The sequence below is a fragment of the Bos javanicus genome, chromosome 3 (assembly GCF_032452875.1).
Source record: "Bos javanicus breed banteng chromosome 3, ARS-OSU_banteng_1.0, whole genome shotgun sequence".
NCBI lineage: Eukaryota > Metazoa > Chordata > Mammalia > Artiodactyla > Bovidae > Bos > Bos javanicus.
This window is the reverse complement of record NC_083870.1, coordinates 12,529,174-12,555,548: the sequence shown is the minus strand read 5'-3', so window position 1 is coordinate 12,555,548 and position 26,375 is coordinate 12,529,174. Positions and strand designations below refer to the sequence as shown.

Genomic DNA, 26,375 nt, shown 5'->3' with positions numbered 1-26,375 from the left:
CTTTAAAAAAAATCCAATATCATAGCATCTGGTCCCATCACTTCATGACAAATAGATGGGGAAACAGTGGAAACAGTGAAAGATTTTATTTTCTTGGGCTCCAAAACCACTGTGGGTGGTGACTGAAGCCATGAAATTAAAAGACGCTTGCTCCTTGGAAGAAAAACTGTGACAAACCTAGACAACATATTGAAGAGCAGAGACATCACTTTGCCAACAAAGTTCTTATAGTTAAAGCTATGGTTTTTCCAACAGTCATGTACAGATGTGAGAGTTGGACCATAAAGAAGTCCCAAAGAATTCATGCTTTAAAACTGTGGTGCTAGAGAAGACTCTTGAGAGTCCCTTGGACTGCAAGAAGTTCAAACCGGTACATCCTGAAGGAAATAAGTCCTGAATATTCATTGGAAGGACTGATGCTGAAGCTGAAACTCCAATACTTTGGCCACCTGATACAAAGAGCTGACTCATTGGAAAAGACCCTGGTGCTGGGAAAGATTGAAGGCAGGAGGAGAAGAGGATGACAGAGGATGAGATGGTTGGATGTCATCACTGACTCGATGGACATGAGTTTGAGCAAGCTCTGGAAGTTGGTGATGGACACTGAAAACTGACGTGCTGCAATCCATGGGGTTGCAGAGGGTCAGACACAACTGAGCCACTGAACTGAACTGAACTAATTGTAATAGCATGTAAACACAGCTATAAGAAAGGAAAGTATAAGAAACTTTGGGAACACAATTGAAGAAATGATCACCTTTATTTGGGGCTAATAATAGACTTCAGAGAGATGATGACAGTTGAACAGGAATTAAAGAATAAATAGAATGGAGAATCAGAATGAGAAAAGACTTTGTTGTCCATATGTAGACAAATGAAACAGCATTACCTGTTTACACAATAAGAACTATTATGGAATGACTGAATCACAGACTGTGTGGTGGTCAGATGTCAGGAGACACTGATGTTGAATTTTAAAAACACTAGATGATATAAAAGTATTAGTAGGATCCGGATGATGAAAAGTTATAAATAGCTTTGTAAATGCTTATTACTTACATTCTACCTTCTGCAGATTCTGAAATGATGCAATAACAGACACAGAATTCAGAAAAGGCTCAGAATATTAGCTTTACTGGAATCTACATTAGGTTGCAACTGGGATCCAAGAACCTATACATTTATCTTTATCCTTCAGGAGTCACACGTGCCCTACTGATCACACATGAAGGAGAAAAGACTTCATATATCCTGTGGGCAGACAAATCGACCAGAGAGCTCAAGCTTCAAGACTGAGATATATTTCTCCCCAACTCATATGGAAAATTAAGTGAAAGAAAAGGAGAGAAAAATAAAGATGAAAGTTTTTTCCAGACTATAGTATTTTATTAACAGAGTCAAGAACATGAAGAAAGAGAAAGGAAGCTGTTTTGGCCAGAAAGAGCATTATGCTAAGGACACACACACAGACACACAAAATGAAGGAGCATATGCAGTTTAGAAGGCTTTCCAGGTTGTGCTAGTGGTAAAGAACTCACCTGTCAATGCCGGAAACATAAGAGATGTACATTCAATCCCTGGGTAGCAAAGATCCCTTGAAGGAGGGACCCTCTCTGAGTCTTCACTAGAGTACTCAGAGTGGGGCTTTAGGGTCTCTAAGAGAAAAACCTGGCAGGAAGTAAGTATTCTGTCTATCTGGGGTTTGCATTATGAAAAGACAATCTGAACAGCTAATAGGATACTAAGTCAATCAGCCACCCACAACCATAATAATGGGATAGGCTATTTTTCCAGAAAGACTCATTCCTGGCACTTGTGTTGGGACAAGGATTTTAATGTGCACCTATCTTATATAGAATTGCCTTTAGAGCTGGGTGGGACTGAACCCACAAGTGAGAGCCACTAAACTGAACTGAGAACCTTGGGGTCTTCTCTAACAAGTCAGTTATGAACAGAAACAGCATGGAGAAGGCAGACTGTTGTTACCTGCCTTGATGTGAAGTGGCATCATTTCCGCTGTGAGAATGGTCCCACCTAGATAAAAGGACCCCTGGCAGCCCTGGTGGCTGGAGGAGCCTGGGACCACCAGGAAACAAGTCCAAATGGGGACTGAGTGTGGCCAATTTGCAGCTGCAGCCTCAGGGTAAATTTCCAGTCCAGGAGAAAAGTGTCTCCCTCCCTACTGGAGATTAAGTAGATGCTTGGTGTGTGGCTCCAGCTCCACAGGCCTGGAGGCCCACTGCTGCCCAGGACTCCTGTAGGAATGTGTAGTGAGCGTGTGCATGTGGAGCAGTTTGGGAGTTGCTAGAATCTGGAATGGGGCAAGGGTCAGGAGATGCCAGTTACAGGACAGATTCTTCGGGAATAATGCATATGCCAACTGGCAACTCCTAAAATACTCAAGGGATAACATTTTCATTGAATGCAGAGGTCCACTTTACTCCATTGCCTTGCCAGGGCAGGGGTAGAAATCTGGCTGGGGTACCTTCTAGTAAGACAAACCTGGGATGGACTAGCGGCATGTCCAGGAAGAAGAAACACACATGACTGTTCATGAGCACTCAGTCGTTGTCACTATGCTAATTTCTTCAGGCTCTGATACACTATTTTTACACATGTCCACTTTGGAAATCAAGATAAACAGCCATATTCTCGGGTCAGGAGACACTTTTCTCCTGGACTGTGCTAGCAGGCTAGTGTCAACCTTGTCCTTCAGCTTCTCAATTTCCTCTTTAATGACACATTCTTATTAGACCTCTAAGTCTACCTTTTAGGCTTGTCATGTCTTGCCTTCTTGCTTTTTTGGATCACTTGGCCTCCTCCAACAGCTGTTGCTTTTATCTGATTGGTTCTCAGGTGTCTTACTGGCTAGAATTTTACTAAAGAACCTTTAATGTAAAATTAAAAGGAAATCAAAGTTTCTTTTGTGAAATTCCAACCTTGTTCTACTCTACTTAGGATAAAAGAGCTTTTCAATGACTCAATCAAGGCAGTTCAGCAGGTCTCTAGATTCTGCTGGGTTGGTCAAAAAGTTCATTGAGATTTGTCCATAAGATGTTATGGGAAAACCCAAATGAACTTTTGGCCAACCCAATTGATATTACATGGTTTAGGGAACATGATACTAATCTGTGAGGAAAATCAGGAAGACCTGAGATAACTGATCAAACAGAGGCAAAATCTCTTTGAGTAGACATGATCGATACCAAAGTGTCTGTTAGGTCATCTTCTCTTTTATGAAGCTAAGTTTCTCTATTTTTCCCATGATAGGAAATAGAGAGAAAGTTCTCCATCCAGAGGAGAGAGCTGTATTACACACATGACTGCATCTGCCAGCAGGTTCTCTTCTAGCTAATCCTACCTGTAAGGCCACCCCTGTAAATGACGCACCTGCTTTCCCCTTGGGTAGAAAGAGCATACCACACAGAGAGGCAACTCTTGAGCCTGTTTAACATCTACTTTATTAGCAAGCATAAATGCAGACACATAACATGTACTCAACTCAGTCTCAGAGCCTGAAGTTGTCAGTTTGTAGAACCAAGCCATGATTCTCTCCTTAGTATCATTCTGTCTTGCATCAGACTTACAGACCCTAAAATCTGAGTTGACAAAATTAAAATGATATCATCCAATTGGCATGAGGCACAACGATGGATTCCCCCAAATTCTTTCTGCATCTCTTCCTTTCCCTTCTAGGTGCAGGTCCATACATTTTTCCTGGGGAAATTAAAATACATTTGTGGGATTCTTCTTGTTAAATGCACACCATGTTGGCAAGTTGTATATGGATAGTCAACAAAGGTATTTTATTATGGGCATTCAGAGGGTGTGATACTTCTTTTCCAAGTGTCATGAAAAGGTCTAGGATTACAGGATACTGCTCTGCTCTTGAAAGAATGTGTCTGTTTCTATCAGACCACAGGAGAATAGTGAGATGTTAATTGTTGAAGGTTAAGAAAAAGTGTTGAAGGCTTGAGAAAAAGCATTCAAAGAGCTTTCCCTCAAGTTTCATCTCATTATTTACCCATATTCCCCTTCAAATGTTCCTTTTGTTGTCTCCTTCCTTTCGTGTTCTTTACAGACATGTAGGTTTGGTCTTAGAAATGTCCTGTAGTGGTCAAAGGAACAGACCTGGGGATCCCAGGCTGGTTAAAAAGAAGCAGGAGGGGCCAGAATCAATGCCAGAGGGTCAGCAGTGAAGAGCAGGTAACTGGGAGGTCATCTTCCTTGGCAAGAGAGAATTCAACAACTCATATCTCCAGGAGGTGATGGGGGTACTTGGCTCTGAGAGCAGAGTGTTCAGATTCTTGCTGAGGGACTGAGGGAGTGGGAGCTGAGCCTGCAGGGCCAGCACTTGCACTAAGCCATTTGAGACCAGGAGAAAGCAAAGGACACTCAGGCCCTGCTGGAGTCAGGCCAAACATCAAATGTCAGGCTGCCCTTCTGTAAAGAGAAGAAGAATGTACAGTAAGGATGAGGACATGTCAAGAAGGGATTATTTCATTCAAGCTCAAAAAGGTCAAGAAAGAAGACTGGTTCCCAGAATAGGAAAGGGAGACCCTCCCAGATCCTAATCACATACCTATCTCACACTGATGTGAACCACGTCAGAATCTAGTTCAGTGCCCCAGATGTATTCAACCAGCTCCCATGTGAGTCACAAACCATATTCACTTATATTAGCACTTCTCACCCTCCACAATCACGAAGCTCTTCCAGAGAAATGGAACAAGTATCTCCTTTTGACTAGCTAAGATTAACTAGCCTCAGAATGGCAGGCTCAAGACTCAAACACTAAACTTCCATCACTAAAGCCCTCCTTTTCTGGGCACTAGCTGCTCTTCATATTTTTGATCATCTCTCAGCTCTTACACAATTCCCTGAGTAGGTAACCAGGCAGCCCTGCATGCCACATCCCACACTATTACAAAGCTGGGCTTCAGAGTTGTGACTCTCTTGGGTCAGCCACCCAAGGGCTATGCTTTGCATTTCCTGACTCATATGGGGACAAGTTTTCTGCCTTTACTCTCCTGTGAAGTGAAAGTTAAAGTTGCTCAGTCATGTCCAACTCTTTGAGACCCCATGGACTATACTGTCCATGGAATTCCATAGGCCAGAATACTGGAGTGGGTAGCCTTTCCCTTCTCCAGGGGATCTTGCCATCCCGGGATCAAACTCAGGTCTCCCACATTGCAGGAAGATTCTTTACTAGCTGAGCCACAAGGGAAGCCCAACAGTAGAGGGAGGTCTACAATTTACAGCTGGAATCCTGGCTTCTCTGAAAAGACACTCTCATGGATATTCACAAAGAGCCCCCTCCCCCAGCCCCATTCCCACAGATCAATTTAAAGTCTAGGTAGTGACAATAGGTAGAAGGAAGTGGGACCATCTCCTACAGTTCTAACTTACAGTTTGAGACCTGGGGTCCTCTAAGTCAACTAATCCTGGGCTGAGCCAAGACTGGTCATTTTAGTTCTGCTCCATCATTTGAAAACAATTTTTATGATTTTGGAAAGTTGCTTCTTTTCTCTGACTCTTACTCTCTTCAGATTTAATATAAAGGTGTCAATTCAATAATTTTCAAAACCTCTTTTGTTCTCACATGCAATAACTGTATGGTATGGGATTTTTAAACTATTATTATCATTCTATCCATGACTAGGAGTCTCAAGTAATCCCTTGAAGTAACACAAAGTAGCTAACTATTATGGGCAGCTGCGCAGCACTAGTAGAATAACACTTACCCTCAGAGTTCACACCCCACCACCCGCTTCTTCACCTCCCTCCATGCCAGTCCCCAAGGGTTCAATCTACGGAGCTTACCCAAGCAGAATACAACCACATCTTCCTTGTGGTTGCAGTCATGATACCCCCAGGACCTATGCTGACACTGCTCCAGGGACTGCTCTTCCCCTTTGCAATGGACATCATCTAGCCAGATGCGCCCATCTCCAGGGACAAACTTTTTCCGTGCTTTGGCAGGTACAAAGATTGGCTTTCCACAGCCCAGTTGCTGGCACACCACCTGCTCCTCCTTTTTCGCCCAGCCGTCATCACAGACAGAGCCCCATATGCCCTTATGCAGCACCTCCAGTCTTCCAGAGCAGCTGGTGTCTCCATTTACCAGCCTCAATTTAAAGGGATCTGCAGGGTCAGGGGATGGAGTGGGGCATGGAAAGAAGAAAAAAAAAAAAAACGTCATCTACATCCTCATTCAAATCCCATCAGCACTTCTGAAGCTCTCTACCTGCCTGCATTTCTGTGATAATAGCCCTTGTTCTAGTTTCCAATCCATGTGCCCCAGGTCTATTTCTTAAATAAGACCTTTTACTTTCCCATCTAGTTTATAAAAGTCTAATACTTATGAATGACTTTCTAGTAGTTTTTTTAATTGAAGAGTTCAACAAGTACATGGAATTGTGTGTCCTATCCCTATTATATACAATTCAATATAATTATATTTTATATTAATCTAGCACTTAATACTGGAGAAGGCAATGGCACCCCACTCCAGTACTTTTGCTTAGAAAATCCCATGGACAGAGGAGCCTGGTGGGCTGCAGTTCATGGGGTCGCTAGAGTTGGACACGACTGAGTGACTTCACTTTCACTTTTCACTTTCATGCATTGGAGAAGGAAATGGCAACCCACTCCAGTGTTCTTGCCTGGAGAATCCCAGAGAGGGGAAGCCTGGTTGGCTGCTGTCTATGGGGTCGCACAGAGTCAGACACAACTGAAGCGACGCAGCAGCAGCAGCAGCAGGAGCAGCACTTAATACTGTTTAAAGCATTTTCATGTACAAAGGCAAGTATCATTAGCTACATTTTAAAAACAAGAGAATTGATGAGCAGCACAATTAAATAGCTTTGCCATGGTTATTTGCTCCATGAGTGCTAAGCTTAGTCACTCAGTCCTGTTTGACTCTGCTCCTCTGTCCATGAGGATTCTCCAGGCAAGAATAATGGACTGGGTTGCCCTGACCTCCTCCAGGGGATCTTCCCAACCCAGGGATTGAACCCAGGTCTTCCACATTGTGGGCAGATTCTTTACCATCTGACACACCAGGGAAGCCCAAGAATTCTAAAGTAGGTAACCTATCCATCTCCAGGGGATCTTCCAGACCCAGGAATCAAACCAGGGTCTCCTGTATTGTAGTCAGATTCTTTACCAGCTGAGCTACCAGAGTAGTTTTTTATAAACACTGATTAAATAGAACTCTATTTAATCAAATTCATGAATAAACCTAGTCACTGGACTTATAGGTATTACCTTCACATTCAACCCATGTATCCTCATCATGGGTGCAGTTATTATACCCCTCAAGCCCAGAAAGGCAGTGTTGAAGGTCTTCTTCCCGTCCTGAGCATGATACATTGCTCAGCCAGATGAGTCCTTGGCCCTGGGTATCCTTGTTACAACATCTTTTGATCAGTGTGGCCTTCCCACACCCCAGTTGCCGGCACACCACCTTCGCAGCTGAGAGATTCCAGCCTGCTTTGCACACGGTGCCCCACTGCTTTTGGTGCTTCACCTCCAAGCGCCCCTTGCAGCGCCCAGGGCCATCAACCAGCCTCACAGTCTCTGGAATTGTGGGAAAAGAAAGATTAAGTTTCTGCTCCCTGCAAGAACATAGCCTTCCCACATAAGGGGGCTCCTAACTCTGAATCTTTCTCAGAAATAAGAATGAGACGTCAGCATCGGGCACAAACATTTGGTGACTGTTTGTCTAATAACAAACTGTGGGATAACAAAGAGAAACATAGACTAGTCCCTTAGGCAAATCACAGTCTAATGGAAAAGTAGATAGACACGCAGAAAATTATTAATGCATAGACAGCAAATATATGAATGGAATAAAGAAATATAGCAATTATATGTATACAATTGTTGTATATGTGTGTGTGTGTGTATGTATTGGCTTCCCAGGTGGCTTGGTGGGTACAGAATCCACCTGCAATGCAGGAGACTCAGGAAACCTGTCTGGGTTCAATTCCTGAGTGGAAAAGATGTCCTGGAGGAGGGCACGGCAACCCACTCCAGTATTCTTGCCTGGAGCATCCCATGGACAGAGGAGACTGGCAGACTACAGTCCATAGGGTCACAAAGACTCAGACACAACTGAAGCGACTGAGCATGCACTCATGCATATGTATATATACACAATTCTTGTGTGTTGGTTTCCTATGAGCATATCCTGTCTACCTAACTAGATGATAGACTCCTTGAGAACTGAAAACCTTACATTATATTTTGGAAGCTCATTTCTTCCCCATAACTCCATCTGAGCTTTAGATACATATGTTTAGTGGTTATTAGATCTGTGCATATTTGTGTGTGTGAAGAAGAGAATCCGGTTCTTGGATAGATTGAAACTAAGAAAAACTAAGATTGAAACTAAGACAAAATCATTAGGTCAATCAAGTGCGTGCTAAGTCGCTTCAGTCATGTCCAACTCTGTGTGACCCTATGGACTGTAGCCCACCAAACTCCTTTGTCCCTTGGATGCTCCAAGGCAAGAATACTGGAGTGGGTTGCTGTGCCCTCCTCCAGGGGATCTTCCCCACCCAGGGACTGAACCCACATCTCTTAAGTCTCTGCATTGGCAGGTGGGTTCTTTATCACTAGTGCCACTGCTCAACCAAGGAGGAGTAACAGTTCTAGATGAGGATATGTTTGTCTCCAGGGTCCACAGTTGAGAAAGAGTGGGAAGTGAAGGACAGGAATCAGTTAACCATTAGTTCATGGTGGAGAATAAAGATAAAGAGGACAAAGACTGGTCATGCGGGGTATGGGCAGTTGGCATATAGTCTTTGAGTCCTGCCATACTCACTCTCACATATTGCCCCTGCATCCTCGCTGTGGGAGCAATCAAAAACGTCTTCCACCCGGTCACATTGAATCAATTCATCCTCCGTCCCATTGCAGTTGACGTCTTGGATGAAGATTTTTTGTTTTTCATCTGCCAGTGGCTTATACAAATTACGACTTGGTGTCCCCTTGGCTGCTCCACAGCCCAGCTCCCGGCACACCACTTCCACGTCTTTCATGTTCCAGCCATTGTCACACACAGTGCCCCACTCGCCATTCCGTTCCACTTCCACCCGCCCTTCACAGCGATGGGGACCTCTCACCAGTCGCACTTTGGGAGGAGACTCTGCAAAGAAATGAGATATTGGTTGGAGATTAGGAGTGGCCCAGAGAGTATGTATGCAGTGTTTTGGAATTCTTCTACCACTTTCAGGATGTGGAAAACTGAAGGGTGAGAAAGTGGGGGTCAAAAGGGAAGACAAGGAAGAGGAGCTCCAGGATGCCATCTCTGAGTTCTGGTTCTGCTACACTCTTGTATTATTATTATTATTATTTAAACTGTATTTTCATTTGGCCCTTTACAAAACTTGGAAAAACAGGCTTAATATCCCTACCTTTGGATTTGGTACAAATAAGTGCTTCATATGATTATTTCAAAAGTATATTTTCTAACAGGAATTAAGATGCACCATGCTATAATGATCATAAATACGTTGCATAAAATTTTAGTTTGTCTTATAATTACCTTTCTGCCAAATAAAGTATAGCATATATATATGCATTTTGTGTGAAATTTGAACAAAATCTGTATTTCAGCTAATAATACTGTATCACAAGTTAGCTCCCTGTTTGTTTGTTTTAACAACATAGTATTCCTTTATATTCTCAGAATTGGATTAGAACTTTCAAGCCTCATTCAGTTTTTTTTTAAATCTAAGATAAGAAACTTTCTAGATTACCAGCAGTGATCCTAGAGGCCAAAATATGTGGAACTATATCAAAGTTTTGAGTGAATATAAATTAGAAATCTAGCATTCTATTCATACTAGGTCAAACAAGTGAAGGCAAAAAGTCGTAAGTGTTTTAGCTAAGCAAAAAATTATATATTTTCTAAAATATATATATTATACAAACTATATATATATATATGTATACCAAGGCTTTTCTACTATGCTTGATAAAGGCTTGAGAGAGAACATCAAAAAAAAAAAAAATGATGGAGAAACTGGAAAACATAAACTAAATGAAACTAAAACATGAAGCACTGAACATGAAATAGAAAAATTGAAACAGACCAGATAAAAGTAAAAGGTCATCATATATCCAGTTGTTTTTAAACATGGTGGCTCATTAGAAATGCAACTGGAGCTTTGGAAATAAAAAGCAGTCCCTCAGAATTTGCATTTTTCAAAAATTTCCAAGATAATTCTAATATGCATCTGGATTTTGAAAAGTGACTACAGGTTTTTCTATTAAAAGGTAGTTTTAGTGATATGGAATTCTTTTATTTTTCTGTTGACCAGAAAAATGGCCAATGGTATTAAAAAGCCACTAATTACATAATGACAATAACAAAAGATGTTTTAGTTTCACAATCAATAGCCAGACAAAAAATAAAAGATAACTACAATTGCAAGGCATTATAGAAACATGATTAACCTAGCAATATAAAAAAATTACATATAATTTGGGGAGTTAAGTAGAGTGCTATGATAAGTGTAAGTGCATACATGCACATGTTCTCATCCACCCAGTCAGTCTAAGCCTTGTGGTTGGTGTATTTAATTCATTTACATTTAAGTTAATTTTCCATATGTATGATCCTGTTACCATTTTCTTAATTGTTTTAGGTTTATTTTGTGTATGTCTTTTCCTTCTCTTGTGTTTCCTGCCTAGAGAAGTTTCTTTAGCATTTGTTGTAAAGCTGGTTTGGTGGTGCTGAATTCACTTAACTTTTGTTTGTTTGGAAAGCTTTTGATTTCTCCATCAAATCTGATTGGGAGTCTTGCTGGGTAATGTATTCTTAGTTGCAGGTTTTTCTTTCTTCACTTTAAATATATCATACCATTCTCTTCTGGCTTGTAGAGTTTCTGTTGAGAAATCAGCTTACAACCTCATGGGAGTTCCCTTATATGTTATTTGTCATTTTTCCCTTGTTGCTTTTAATATTTTATCTTTGTCTTTAACGTTTGTCAGTTTGATTACTATGTGCGTGTCTCAGTGTGTTCCTCCTTGAATTTATCCTGCCTGGGACTCTGCACTTCCTGGACTTGTTTAACTATTTCTTTTCCATGTTAGGGAAATTTTCATCTACTTTTCAAATATTTTCTTCGGTCCTTTCTCTCTTCTCCTTCTGGGACCCCTATAATGCAAATGCTGGAGTGTTTACTGTTGTCTCAGAGGCCTCTCAGTCTGGTATTCATTGTTTTCATTCTTTTTTCTATATTCTGTTCTGTGGCAGCGATTTTCACCATGAAGTCCTCCAGGTCACTTATCTGTTCTTCTGCCTCAGTTATTCTGCTACTGATTCCTTCTAGTGTATGGTTCATCTCTGTTGGTTTTTTAGTTCTTACAGGTCTTTGGCAAACATTTTTTCCATCTTCTCCATTCTATTTCTGAGATCCTATGATCTTTACTATCATTATCTTCACCATGATTATTCTGAATTCTTTTACTGGAAGGTTGCCTATCTCTACTTCCTTTAGTTGTTTTTCTGGGGCTTTATCTTGTCCCTTAATCTGGGACATAACCCTGTGATTTTTCATCCTGATTAACTTTCTGTAATGTGCTTTTCATTCTAGCCACTGTGGGATTGTGGTTCTTTGACTACAGATTGAACCTATTTCCCCTGCACTGAAAGCATGGAGATGTCTAGATATAATTTGGGCTAAACAACCTGACTCTCTCTCTCAGTATCAGTGATCCACTCCCAACCATCCTTGCTACTTCCCATGACATTTTCCCATGTCCAAGAACCTAGCTCAGAAGAAATACAGAGAGTGCTGAGTAAGGGAAGAGTCAGAGCCTCGAAGTCTCAGAGCCCTAAAACTGGGTCTAGAAGACTGTACGTGTTTGGAGTGGGAGATGGGCTTCACAGAGTCTCCAGGTAAATTCTTTTTTTTTTTTTTTAAACTTCCTTATGCATTTAGTTTATTTTTTAAACAGCAATTTGTGCTGTATTTAAGTCATTTACATATGTGTGTGTTACCTGCTAAATTAAGAATCTTTGAATGTCAAGAAGCAGATATTATTCAAGTCTCTATATTACCCAGAGTACCTCCCAGTTCAGTTCAGTTAACTTCAGTAGCTTAGTCATGTCTGATTCTTTGTGACCCCATGGACTGCAGGACGCCAGGCTTCCCTGTCCATCACCAATTCCCAGAGCTTGTTCAAACTCATGTCCTTTGAGTCAGTGATGCCATCCAATTATCTCATCCTCTGACATCCCCTTCTCTTCCTGCTTTCAGTTTTTCCCAGCATCAGAGTCTTTTCCAAGGAGTCAGTTCTTTGCATCAGATAGCCAAAGTATTGGAGCTTCAGCTTCAGCATTAGTCCTTCCAATGAATTTTCAGGACTGATTTCCTGTAAGATTGACTGGTTTGATCTGCTTGCAGTCAAGGGACTCTCAAGAGTCTTCTCCAACACCACAGTTCAAAAGCATCAATTCTTTGGCGCTCAGCCTTCTTTATGGTCCAGCCCTCACATCCATACATGACCACTGGAAAAACCATAGCTATGACTAGTTGGACCTTTGTTGGCAAAGTAATGTCTGTGCTTTTTAATATGTTGTTTAGGTTGGTCATGGCTTTTCTTCCAAGGAGCAAACGTCTTATAATTTCATGGCTGCAGTCACCATATGTAGTGATTTTGGAGCCCAAGAAAATAAAGTCTGCCACTCTTTCCATTGTTCCCCTGTCTATTTGCCATAAAGTGATAGGACCGGATGCCATGGTCTTAGTTTTCTGAATGTTGAGTTTTAAGCCAGCTTTTTCACTCTCCTCTTTCACTTTCATCAAGAGTTTCCCCAGTTTCTTTTTGCTTTCTGCCATAAGGGTGATGTCACCTGCATGTGGTGGTGGTGGTGGTTTAGTCGCTAAGTCGTGTCTGACTATTGCAACCCCGTGGACTGTAGTCTGCCAGGCCCTCTTGTCCATGGGATTCTCCAGGCAAGAATACTGGAGTGGGTTGCCACTTCCTTCTCCAGGTCCAGGTAAATTCTGAGGAAATCAAAACTTAGACATGAAGTACAGAGGACTGTGTAGGGAGACAAGGGACAAGCCTATCAGGAAACAAACTTCTGGATACTATATTCCAAGTACTGTTTTATGAACACAGAGAACAGTGATGATCAAGATAGTTAGCATTGCTGTCCTCAAGAGGATTCTATTTAATAGGCTTGAAGCAATCCCATCAATTCCTCTCAGCCCAGAGAGATATAGTGATAAAGAAGATCTAAGTTTGCCAAGCCTTCAGGGAGAGGACTGTTGTACCTGGAGGGACAACATTTGGACTTGTGGCTTGTGGTTTTTCAGACTATGAACAGTATATGAAAATATGGGCTACAATGAATGACTCAGATACCTATAAGAATGAACTACAATTGCTCAGGGCCCAAATTTCTAATGCCTATATATATATATATGTAATTGTTGTTGTATTCCTTTATTCCTTTCATATATTTGCTTTCTATGCATTAATAACTTTCTGTGTGTCTATGTCCTTTTCAATTAGACTGTGATTTGGCTAAGGGACTAGTCTATTATATACATATATATTAATATAATATATACTATATATATAATTGTTGTATATGAATACATGTATATATATATATATATATATATATATATATATATAGGATTCCCAGGTGGCTCAGTGAGTTCAGAATCCACCTGGGTTCAATCCCTGGGTGGAAAATATCTCCTGGAGGAGGGCATGGCAACCCACTCCAGTATTCTTGCCTGGAGCATCCCATGGACAGAGGAGACTGGCAGACTACAGTCCATAGAGTCACAAAGAGTCAGACACAACTGAAGCGACTGAGCATGCACTCATTCATACATATATATATACACAGTTGTTGTGTGTTGGTTTCCTTTGAGCATCTCCTGTCTACCTAACTAGATGATAGTCTCCTTGAGAACTGAAAAACTTACATTATATTTTGGGAGCTCATTTCTTCCCCATAATTCCAACTGAGCTTTAGATACAAATGTTTAGTGGTTATTAGATCTGTGCATGTTTGTGTGTGTGAAAAAGAGAATCAGGTTCTTGGATATCAGGTTCTTGGAATCAGGTTCAGGTTCTTTGTTTTCTTGAAACAAAGAAAAACTAAGATTGAAACTAAGACAAAATCATTAGGTCAACCAAGTGTGCATGCTAAGTCGCTTCAGTCGTGTCCAACGCTGTGTGACCCTATGGACTGTAGCCCACCAGACTCCTCTGTCCATTGGATTCTCCAGGCAAGAATAGTGGAATGGGTTGCTGTGCCCTCCTCCAGGGGATCTTCCCCACCCAGGGACTGAACCCACGTCTCTAAGTCTCTGCATTGGCAGGTGGGTTCTTTATCACTAGTGCCACTGCTCAACCAAGGAGGAGTAACAGTTCTAGATGAGGATATGTTTGTCTCCAGGGTCCACAGTTGAGAAAGAGTGGGAAGTGAAGGACAGGAATCAGTTAACCATTAGTTCATGGTGGAGAATAAAGATAAAGAGGACAAAGACTGGTCATGCGGGGTATGTGCAGTTGGCATATAGTCTTTGAGTCCTGCCATACTCACTCTCACATATTGCCCCTGCATCCTCGCTGTGGGAGCAATCAAAAACGTCTTCCACCCGGTCACATTCAATCAATTCATCTTCCGTCCCATTGCAGTTGACGTCTTGGATGAAGATTTTTTGTTTTTCATTTGCCAGTGGCTTATACAAATTACCACTTGGTGTCCCCTTGGCTGCTCCACAGCCCAGCTCCCGGCACACCACTTCCACATCTTTCAAGTTCCAGCCATCATCACACACAGTGCCCCACTCGCCATTCCGTTCCACTTCCACCCGCCCTTCACAGCGATGGGGACCTCTCACCAGTCGCACTTTGGGAGGAGACTCTGCAAAGAAATGAGATATTGGCTGGAGATTAGGAGTGGCCCAGGGAGTACTCAGGTATGTATGCAGTCTTCTTGGAATTCTACTACCATTTTCAGGATGTGGAGAATTGAAGGGTGAGAAAGTAGTGGTCAAAAGGGAAGACAAGGAACAGAAGCTCCAGGACACCATCTCTGAGTTCTGGTTCTACTACACTCTTTTATTATTATTATTATTATTTAAACTTTTTTTTTTTTTTTTTTTTGGCCCTTGGTGAAACTTGGAAAAACAGGTTTAATATCCCTACCTTTGACTCTGTATTTGTGGCCTGTGGTCTATCAGACTATGAGCAGTATATATCAACATGGGCTACGTGGAACAACTCAGACACCTCTGTGAATGTAATACAATTTCTTAGGACCCAAATTTCTACTACTTTGTCTCAACTCTGCACAAACTCCCTAGAACATGGCATCAACCCCAGAAGAAGTAGTTGGGTGAAAGACATCTGACCTGGTTGATTTTAAGCTGCGTTGAGAAATTTCTATTTGATTTATTAATTTGTTCTTGTTTCTCTCCTCTTTTCTATAATTTCTTGAGGGAAATTACATGAGGAATGGAGGTTAGAGACAAAAATTAAAATTGAACTATAAAAAACTAAGAAAAGTTACCATTGTTGCACTCTGAAGTTTAAGGCATGTGTATATAATTCAAGAAAAGTCATCTAGAAATAACTTCTGGATCATTGTAAGTATGATTAGAGTTTGGATAGGCATTACTGTTTGCTCTAGCAAATATTTGATATCAGGATCATGCACAGGCTATTTTATTTTATTCTGAGTTATAAAATTCTGGGTTTATTTTTTATTTGGCCATGCCACATGGCATGTGGGATCTTACTTCCTCAACCAGGGATCAAATCCAACACCCTGCGTTGGAAGCGTGGCATCTTAACTGCTGGACCACCAGGGAAGCCCTCAAATTTTGGTTTTAAATAAGTTTTCCTTTTCCACGGAGTAGAGGACTAGATCACATTGTAGGAGAGAAGAAATGTGTTTAAGAGAGAGAAAGAGAATATACATCAAAGAAGTGCAGCTAAAGGGAAAAGAAGGGCTGAGAAGATTTAAAAGTTAGAGAGAAGAACAAAGGAGCTCATCAGGGCAGTTGTGTCCTAGACAGTGTTTTAGCCTACTTTATTAGCTGAGGGCTTGAGAGACAAGGACCCAGGGTGGGTCCTCCCTCCCTGGATATAAAGAGAGCAGCTGTCTCCTGGCACTTGCAGCAAGGCATAACTCTGGAGGCCAGAGAAGAAAAACCAGGTCATCTGGAGTATTGGACTGGGACCCAGAAGCAGCATTTCTTTAAGGAAGCAAATTGATCAAGCAGGGTGTAAGATCCTCTACATTCATAGCAGAGTTTGCAGCTGCCCCTCTTTCATAAAGCCTCTACTATCAAGAGAAAGAATAGGTTGAAGAGACAATGTCAAAGAAACTCGTAATCCTTAACCAGTCCCCTTGATTTTTGGACCACCAGAGGCTTCCTCTTCCACAGACTAATTCTCTTTGTGCCTCCCCGTTCTCTCCTCAGTTGAACTGTTTGTGCTCTGCTGAAAGTCTCTTTGAAAAGGTGGGCAGTGGCCACTGAAATCCAGCCTGCACTCTGCTGATGAAACCATGAGGTGCACAGAGGCTGGTGCATTTCTAGTTCAATGATAACATTAAAGTTGGCAGAGAGACCAGGAAGTAGTAGAATATAGAAGGGCAGAAGAAAGTTTATTTCCCAGGAGGTGAGGTGTCTTCTGAGCCTGAAAGAAAACCATCTGCTTTGTTACATAATGGAGCTAGAGCTGGGCTGACATCTTGGGTCACACAGGCCAAATGGAAAGGAATCCCTTTGCAGTATAAACCATTCAAATTTTCTCTAAGTTTTGGAAGTGGAAATCTACCCATATAAGACTGGTGGGTTGGGAAACCAGAAAGAAAATCTACTGGGGCTCTTTTGAACCACAGCCACTCTCCCTGGCCACAGGAAATCAAAATTTCCACTCTCCAGAGCTGAAAGTCCACCCTCTTAGGACCCCAAAATTCTTACCTAGAAGTCCAGGTCCAGTGCTAAAGGCTGAGCAAATAAAAAAGAAAGAAAGAGAGAAAGAAGTGAATGAGATCAAGTAGTCAATTGCCAAAGCTTTGTTCAAAAACACAACTCTCTAGAAAGTTTTCTTGAACTTTGTGAGACAGAGGTAAATACACAGCCTCCAAGGTTAGACCTTGTTGAGACCTTCTCCTTCTCCTTCTTCTTCTCCTAGAATGACCAGGCTAAAAAAACTCATGGAAACTAAGAGCCAAAAAGATCCATTCTACCATGGCTTATTAGACTTATCGTGTTCCCTTTCCATCTGATGTTGGCTCTACCCCAGGCATGGATAGATTTGATTTTCGATTTTAATCTATTAGATTGATCGGTGATGACCACCTAAACTAGAAGTGTGGTGATGTAGTATCTGAGTCCAACAGGAAAACATGTTGGAGGTTTCTGGGAAGATGTGTTGGGGCCAGTGTGAGAGAAGCAAGAGAGACTCCATCTGGAAGCCTGTCATCCATCTTAAAGACTGGATGTGAACTGGGACTGAACCCTGCCCAAGAGTGAGAAAACCTTTGCTAGTGCAAACCAGGTCTGCTGGAGACTTCCCTCCCTACGCATGACAAACGGAGATTGTAGTTGAGGTCAGACTGCCCCGGTTAGATTAACCATGGAGATATCCACCTTGATGTATAATCATTGCCCCCCCCCCAACCTTAATTGTTTGTTCTCCTAGCACCTATTTGTTGTAAAACTCAATCATATACAACAAAGAGGTTGCTAACATGTAACCAGTCACATAGCGGTGGCAGGGGTCAAGTGGGGGGATGTATAAAACTGGGCCTCTCAGAAACATCAGGGTCCTTGTTGGGAACTATTCCCCTTGGACCCGCTGGCATAATAAACTGTACTCCACTCTCTTGAGTGTCCTCTGAGGTATGCTTTGCAACTCCGGATTCCACAACAGATGCACGGTTGGGGAGGATAAAGATGTCTTGAAAGGCATATGAGAGGGTAACAAGCAGGAAGGCTAGGGGTCCCCAAGTGGAAGAAATAAACTACAAATGTCAAATGTTTGTTTGTTTGTTTTCCTTCTCTATACAAAATTAAAAGGAGGGTTCTTTTAAAATTCTGTGTTGCCATGACAACACCTGGTTCCACCTGAACTTAACTTTTCTCAAACCTTGAGCTAACCAATGCATTTTTCTTATGGAAATGTTTTTCTTAAGCTATGTTAATGTATTTACCTTATTTATGTTTCTTCAAGTCTGTTCACCAAAGACTCAGAACCCATAATGGCTCAAAACATCAGTATATTTTACTCATGGAAGTGTTCCCCTTCAGATGTCTATGTCAGAAGCTTTCTCTATCTCTTTTATACTTTAATAAAACTTGATTACACAAAAAGCTCTGGCAACCCAGCCTCATCACTGGCCCCAGGTTGAATGCCTCTCCTCCAGAGGCCAAGAATCCCAGCATCATTCACAGTTCATAGCAGCAACCTTTCACATAAAGGAAAATGGCAGTATTTTTCTGTGTTCACTGACACTGCATTTAGACAATGGTCAGCAAACTTTTGTGTGAAAGGCCAAATAGCAAATATTTTAGGCTTCATGGGCTATACAGTCTCTGTTATAACCAATCAGCTCTGTCAATGCAACCATATACATGTAAATGAATAAGCCTGGCTGTGTTCCAATAAACCTTTATTTATGAACAATTAAATTTAGATTTTGTGTCATTCTCATGTGCCACAAAATATTATTCTTTTGACTTTTCCCACAGTTTAAAAATGTAATATCCATTCTTAGTTTGCAGGCTGTAGTTTGCTGAACCTGGTTAAGAATGCAGAAAGCAGTTCTATGCTAATTCCCAAACTTCCAGGTTTAAGTATCAGCACATATTTGAATGACCAGAGTTTCTTCCTACAAGATCTCTTTGTAATCAGACTCATCTACTCATTAGGCTCCATCCCAATGCAAACTTTGAGAGATGGTGAAGGACAGGGAAGTCTGACATGCTGCAGTCCAGGGGGTTGCAAAGAGACAGACACGACTTAGCTACTGAACAATAGCAAATGCTATACAGAGAGTGCTGTGACTATCAGTGGTCTCTGAAACCCAGTATTTTGAACTTCAAAACTCATCATCCCCCAACACCACCCCATCTTATAGGATCTTTCTGAAGAAGTTAGTATCATTGGACTTCCAGCCTAGAGCTTTTTAGGCAAATCCATCTATTTCATTGACTTGTCCTGGAATATTTTCTTCCAAATATTTGCTTTGCCTTATGATCCACTGCTGGGCATACACACTGAGGAAACCAGAAGGGAAAGAGACACATGTACCCCAATGTTCATCGCAGCACTGTTTATAATAGCCAGGACATGGAAGCAACCTAGATGCCCATCAGCAGATGAATGGATAAGAAAGCTGTGTTACATATACACAATGGAGTATTACTCAGCCATTAAAAAGAATACATTTGAATCAGTTCTAATGAGATGGATGAAACTGGAACCTATTATACAGAGTGAAGTAAGCCAGAAAGAAAAACACCAATACAGTATACTAACACATATATATGGAATTTAGAAAGATGGTAACAATAACCCTATGTACAAGACAGCAAAAGAGACACCAATGTACAGATCAGTCTTATGGACTCTGTGGGAGAGGGAGAGGGTGGGGAGATTTGGGAGAATAGCATTGAAACATGTATAATATCATGTATGAAACGAGTCGCCAGTCCAGGTTCGATGCACGGTACTGGATGCTTGGGGCTGGTGCACTGGGACGACCCAGAGGGAGGGGAGGGGAGGGAGGAGGGTGGAGGGTTCAGGATGGAGAATGCGGGTATACCTGTGGCGGATTCATTTCGATATTTGGCAAAACTAATACAATATTGTAAAGTTTAAAAATAAAATAAAATTAAAACAAAAAAAAGAAAAAAAAATAATTGGTTGATAACAACATGATTCAAAAAGACTTTGTCTGCAATTGCCTAAAACTCAAGGTTATATCATGCATAGCACTCTACAAGTCTAATAAAGAACAGAAAGCATGTATATATGCAAAGGAAACTGAATGTGAGGAGCCTGATAGGTGTGAAAGTGACAGAGCCCAGAGGTGACTTGAGAACTCTGTAGTGGGGTTGATCACCATGAGTATCACAGATCAGAAAGACTTCATGAAGGAGGTGCAACTGAAGATAAGCCTAAGAGATTCAATAGTAACTTCACAACAGGAGGTGGGGGACTATCTGCTAGGTAACATAAGGGGTGTATGGGCATTTAGGACTGTGACCAGCACTGTGCATAGAACACACAAATGCCCAACTGAGAGGCCGGTAGGTTTCAGTGGTATACTGGATCATCAGGAAAATTAAAATGGATGTGACTGATTAGGGAAGGGACCTAGCAGGCTCTTTTATCTTGTGGAAAGGCTCCTAACAAACCTCTGAGGAACATAACATTACTTCATAGATGAAAATGAGATTTCTGAGGGCTATGATAACTTTAAAATTCAGACAGCTAAGAAATCAAAGAGCAAAAACTGAAATCCAGATCTCTTTGATTCCAAAATCCCAAAATACTCTAAATTAATCTGAGCAACAAGAAACTGGGAAAAACCAGGGAAACACATGAAATACATTTGAGAGGAATCAATATGATCAATGAAAGGTGTTTGTCCTGCAGTTCTACTTCCTTTTCTTGCTATTACCCATGGTCCATTTATTAGTCTTTTTATAAATAGTGCATTTAGGAAAATTTGTGTGAAAAAGCAATAGTATAAACTATTACTGAATAAATAGTGTGAATATAGGGAAATATAAAGTTTTCTAGTAATCAAGATGGATTATAAATTGAGTATAGATTCCAAGAAGGCAATGGCAACCCACTCCAGTACTCTTGCCTGGCAAATCCCATGGACAGAGGAGCCTGGTGGGCTGCAGTCCATGGGGTCGCTAGGAGTTGGACACGACTGAGAGACTTCACTTTTACTTTTCACTTTCATGCATTGGAGAAGGCAATGGCAACCCACTCCAGTGTTCTTGCCTGGAGAATCCCAGGGACGGGGGAGCCTGGTGGGCTGCCGTCTCTGGGGTCGCACAGAGTCGGACACGACTGAAGCGACTTAGCAGTAGCAGCAGCATAGATTAAGTGGCTTTGGGGATTTAGAATAATTACCAGATATAGAGAAAGGAGGAGTGTAGGGAGGAGCCTTTCCCTGAAAGATACCTAGATCTGTACCAGATGGGCAGTTCCATAGTACTCTGAAGCCTGGACCCAAAGGAGCAGAAATACTCACCAAAGATCAAGAAGAAAAACAGAGCCATGTCCCAAATGGCTGAAGATAGTGAACTGAAATAGAAGGCTGGAAGGAGGCCCCACAACAGGAATATGCAGCTTTGGTTGCAAGTGTGCTGTGAGGAGGGAAGGAGGCAAGTCTTGTCTGCAGCAGAGGCTTTATCAGATGACTAGAAACCAATGGGCTCAGAGGTCAGGACTGATAGAGCTGGACTTGCTGAATTCAGCATGCCCCAGAGGAAGGGAGGTGGCCGGAATTGGCAGAAAGATGAAGAAAACAAACAAAAATCCGAAGCTGCTACGCTTTGGTTCTGCTGTAATCCCAGCTCCATGGAGCTCTGCTTTAGTCCCCTCATTATGTAAACAAGGAAAACAACTCCCATAAGGAAAGGCAAGTACCAAGAATAAGGGCCATTTCACATTAGAAGATCAAGCAATGCTTGATCCTCATGTATGGTTTGTGGGGGTTAATAAGCCAATTTCAATTCTTTCCTTCCAGATGGAAGTGACTGGAAAATATAGAGGCCAAAGATCATAGAACAATTCCAAAGTTGCCCTTGAAGCCACCATAATCCAGAGTCAGGATGGCAATCCAGAGTCAAGATGCCAATCTTTGCAAATATGGTTTAATTTATTTCTCTCAAACCAGCTTCTCCAGTGCTAAGTAGAGGGCCTAGTACACGGATCTGCTCTTCTGTGCTTGTCCTGAATTATGCCCATCTTTGGAAACTGAATGGAAGCAGGTTCTTGTCATAACGAAATCAGGTTGTTCTTAAGTCTAAGATATGATGGACAGGGAGTTCCAGAAAAACATTTACTTCTGCTTCATTGACTACGCTAAAACCTTTGTGTGGATCACAACAAACTGGAAAATTCTGAAGTGCGAGACCCAGACCACCTTACCTGTCTCCTGAGAATCTTGTATGCAGGTCAAGGAGGAACAGTTAGTATAGGACAGGGAGGTATATTCAATATTTGTAATAATCTATAAGGGAAAAGAATCTGAAAATATATATGTGTGTATAAATGAATCACTTTGCTATACAGTTGAAACTAACACAACATTTTAAATCAACTACACTTCAATAATTATAATAGTGAAAAGAAAAAACTAAACAGCCTCTTGATGAGGGTGAACAAGGAGAGTGAAAAAGCTGGCTTGAAATTCAACTTTAAAAAAACTAATATCATAGCATCTGGCCCCATCACTTCATGACAAATAGATGGGGAAACAGTGACAGACTTAATTTTCTTGGGCACCCTCTGTGGGTGGTAACTGAAGCCATGAAATTAAGATGCATGCTCCTTGGAAGGAAGGTTATGATCAACCTAGACAGCATATTTAAAAGCAGAGACATTACTTTGCCGACAAAGGTCTGTCTGGTCAAGGCTATGGTTTTTCCAGTAGTCATGTATGGATGTGAGAGTTGGACTATAAAGAAAGCTGAGCACTGAAGAATTATTGCTTTTGAACTGTGGTGTTGGAGAAGACTCTTGAGAGTCCCTTGGACTGTTAGGAGATCCAACCAGTCCATCCTAAAGGAGATCAGTCCTGGGTGTTCATTTGAAGGTCTGATGTTGAAGCTGAAACTCCAATATTTTGGCCACCTGATGCGAAGAACTGGCTCATTTGAAAAGACCTTGATGCTGGGAAAGATTGAGGGCAGGAGGAGAACAGGATGAGATGGTTGGATGACACCACCGACTCAATGGACATGAGTTTGGGTGGGCTCCGGGAATTGGTGATGTACAGGGAGGCCTGCTATGCTGCAGCTCATGGGGTTGCAAAGAGTCAGACATGACTTAGCGGGTGAACTGAACTGAACTGCTCCTTGGAAGAAAAGCTGTGACAAACCTAGACTGCATATTGAAGAACAGAGATATCACTTTGCCAACAAAGGTTCTTATAGTCAAAGCTATGGCTTTTCCAGTAGACATGTACAGATGTGAGAGTTGGACCATAAAGAAGGCTGAGTCCCAAAGAATTCATGCTTTAAAACTGTGGTGCTAGAGAAGACTCTAGAGAGTCCTTGGACTTCAAGAAGATCAAACCGGTGCATCCTAAAGGAAATCAGTCCTGAATATTCATTGGAAGGACTGATGCTGAAGCTGAAACTCCAATACTTTGGCCACCTGATGTGAAGAACTGACTTATTGGAAAGACCCTGATGCTGGGAAAGACTGAAGGCAGGAGAAGAGGATGACAGAGGATGAGATGGTTGGATGTCTTCACTGACTCGATGGACATGAGTTTGAGCAAGCTCTGGAAGTTGGAGAGGGAAACCTGGTGCACTGCAATCCACGGGGCCCAGAGGGTCAGACACAACTGAGCAACTGAACTGAACTGAACTGAACTAATTGTAATAGCATGTAAACACAGCTATAAGAAAGGAAAGTATAAGAAACTTTGGGAACACAATTAAAGAAATGATCACCTTTCCTTGGGGCTAATAATAGACTTCACAGAAATGATGACAGTTGAACAGGAATTAAAGAATAAATAGAATGGAGAATCAGAATGAGAAAAGACTTTGTTGTCCATATGTAGACAAATGAAACAGCATTACCTGTTTAAGCAATAAGAACTACTATGGAATGACTGAATCACAGACTGTGTGGTGGTCAGATGTCAGGAGACACTGATGTTGAATTTTAAAAACACTAGATGATATAAAAGTATTAGTAGGATCCGGATGATGAAAAGTTATAAATAGCTTTGTAAATGCTTATTACTTACATTCTACCTTCTGCAGATTCTGAAATGATGCAGTAACAGACATAGAATTCAGAAAAGGCTCAGAATATTAGCTTTACTGTTGAGGAATCTACATTAGGTTGCAACTGGGATCCAAGAACCTATGCATTTATCTTTATCCTTTAGGAGTCACACGTGCCCTACTGATCACACATGAAGGAGAAAAGACTTCATATATCCTGAGGGCAGACAAATCCACCCGAGAGCTCAAGCTTCAAGACTGAGATATATTTCTCCCCAACTCACACAGAAAATTAAGTGAAGGAAAAGGAGAGAAAAATAAAGATGAAAGTTTTCTCCAGACTCTAGCATTTTATTAACAGAGTCAAGAACATGAGGAAAGAAAAAGGAAGCTTTTTTGGCCTTGGCCAGAAAGAGCACTATGCTGACACACACACACAGAAAATGAAGGACCATATGCATTTTAGAGGGCTTCCCAGGTTGTGCTAGTGGTAAAGAACTCACCTGCCAATGCAAGAGACATAAGAGATGTAGGTTCAGTCCCTGGGTTAGGAAGATCCCTTGAAGGAGGGAGTGGCAACCCACTCCAGTACTCTTACCTGGAAAACCCCATGGGCAAAGGAACCTGGCAGGCTACAGTCCATTGAGTCCCAAAGAGTTGGACACTCCTGAAGTGACTTAGCACAACACAGCAGCATGCATTTTGGAACATTCATTCTGACTGCAATGTGGAGGAGGAATTGGGATGGGGAATGTCTGGAGCCAGGAAGATTCATGAAGAAACCACTGCACCAGTCCAGAAAGTACAGAAGAGAGTCTAAACCAACAGGATGGTAAGGGGAGTCCAGGGGAGGGGATGGATATGAGAGAGAGTTAATTATAAAATCTACAAGAAGACTTTGCTCTTTGAGGAGTAAATGATCATTTAAGATGATTTTCAGACTTCTGAAAGGAAAAAATGTGACAGGTGAAAATAAAGATAAATATCAGCAATAGTAGGTAGAATCTAGACACTACATCTGCTAGTGTTTTGGGGGTGAAATGGAGGGTGAGTTGCTTAGCAGGAGCCAGAGAGGTTGGTTGGACAGGAAGCTTCTGAAAGTTGGTAAGGGTCTAATGTAATCACCTGAGAGGAAAGGGGGCCCTGGTAAAGACAAGTATTGGACTGAAAGCTTGCATTTGTTAAGCAGCATCAATATGCCCTGCTGCAAGGTCCTTTCAAGCAGCCATCAGAGGGTCCATGAGAGATTATCAGCCTGCCTGATTCAGAGTTGGAGTTGTATAAGAAAAGTATGTTGGGAGTCTGACACAGTCAGGGAGTTTGAAATGAGGAAGCAACTCAAGTGGCCCGCAAGACTTAGATATCAGGAAATGGGCTGATAAAAAGTGAAAACAAAAATAAGTGGTAGGAGAGAGGATTTCACTAAGGAGGGCTGGGGAAAGGAAAATGTTAGAAAGTTCAAGGCATGGAAAGTTTTCAGAGATTTGGAGAGTGGTATTTATGGTTTTAGAGGAGAAATAGTTCCGGACAATGACAAGTTTCAAGTCAGGAGACTGAAAGAGAGTGAAAGTAGAAGTTTCAGAAGCTGAGGAGTTTAGCGAATTGAGAATGGATTATCAATGTGAGGTCTACCCAGGTGAGGGAGATGGATGCAGGGAGTGGTAAGCCTGTGTGGAAGTAGATAATTATCTGGAGAACATCAGTATACAACATAAGAGTACAGAAGACTCTCTCTGAGTACTCTAGTGAAGGATAAGCTCCAAGTTCAGCTGGTTTAGCATCAAGGTGTGGAGAAGGCAATGGCACCCCACTCCAGTACTCTTGCCTGGAAAATCCCATGGACCGAGGACCCTGGTGGGCCGCAGTCCATGGGGTCGCTAAGAGTCAGACACGACTGAGTGACTTCACTTTCACTTTTCACTTTTATGCACTGGAGAAGGAAATGGCAACCCACTCCAGTGTTCTTGCCTGGAGAATCCCAGGGACGGGGAGCCTGGTGGGCTGAGTCGGACACTACTGAAGCGACTTAGCAGCAGCAGCATTAAGGTGAAATCCCTCTGAAATATAACTGAGTCTGTCAATTATTAGTGGTCTCTATGAGAACAGGAAATCACCTGAGCTGTTGCCCAGGAATTCCCAATGTTTGACATGCAATAAATGCTTGTTGACTCTAAATGAATAAATGATTATAGTGGCAACCAAAGAAGACCAGTGAGCCTTTAGAATCATAAGAAACATCATCTCTTGTCCATCATGTCCACGCTGTCTTACATGGGCTGGGAGACAGGGGCTTTAGGGTCTCTAAGAGAAAAGCCTGGCAGGAAATAAGTATTCTGTCTATCTGGGGTTTGTATTATGAAAAGACAATCTGAACAGCTAATA

The 26,375-nt window shown here is 41.8% G+C and overlaps 1 protein-coding gene across 1 annotated transcript; it reads right to left on the bottom strand.

Moving 5' to 3' along the window:
- Nucleotides 1–3,835: 3,835 nt before the first annotated feature.
- On the bottom strand, nt 3,836–21,468 carry LOC133238976 (CD5 antigen-like). Its single transcript, XM_061402621.1, has 7 exons — nt 21,278–21,468; nt 16,980–17,006; nt 14,588–14,911; nt 8,831–9,154; nt 7,270–7,581; nt 5,824–6,144; nt 3,836–4,443 (listed from the first exon to the last, which is right to left on the bottom strand). The coding sequence occupies exons 1-7, from the start codon at nt 21,303–21,305 to the stop codon at nt 4,424–4,426; spliced, it is 1,356 nt and encodes a 451-aa protein (XP_061258605.1). The 5' UTR covers nt 21,306–21,468; the 3' UTR covers nt 3,836–4,423.
- Between the last annotated feature and the right edge of the window lie 4,907 nt (nt 21,469–26,375).

What these genes read in the sequence shown, in the direction of transcription:
- LOC133238976 (XM_061402621.1), bottom strand. Translation starts at nt 21,305, where the DNA reads ATGGCTCTGTTTTTCTTCTTGATCTTTG. An exon ending in TGCAGGGGCAATATGTGAGA is followed by an intron (nt 9,155 to 14,587) that starts GTGAGTATGGCA and finishes ATTTCTTTGCAG; the next exon opens with AGTCTCCTCCCAAAGTGCGA. An exon ending in TGCAGGGGCAATATGTGAGA is followed by an intron (nt 7,582 to 8,830) that starts GTGAGTATGGCA and finishes CCACAATTCCAG; the next exon opens with AGACTGTGAGGCTGGTTGAT.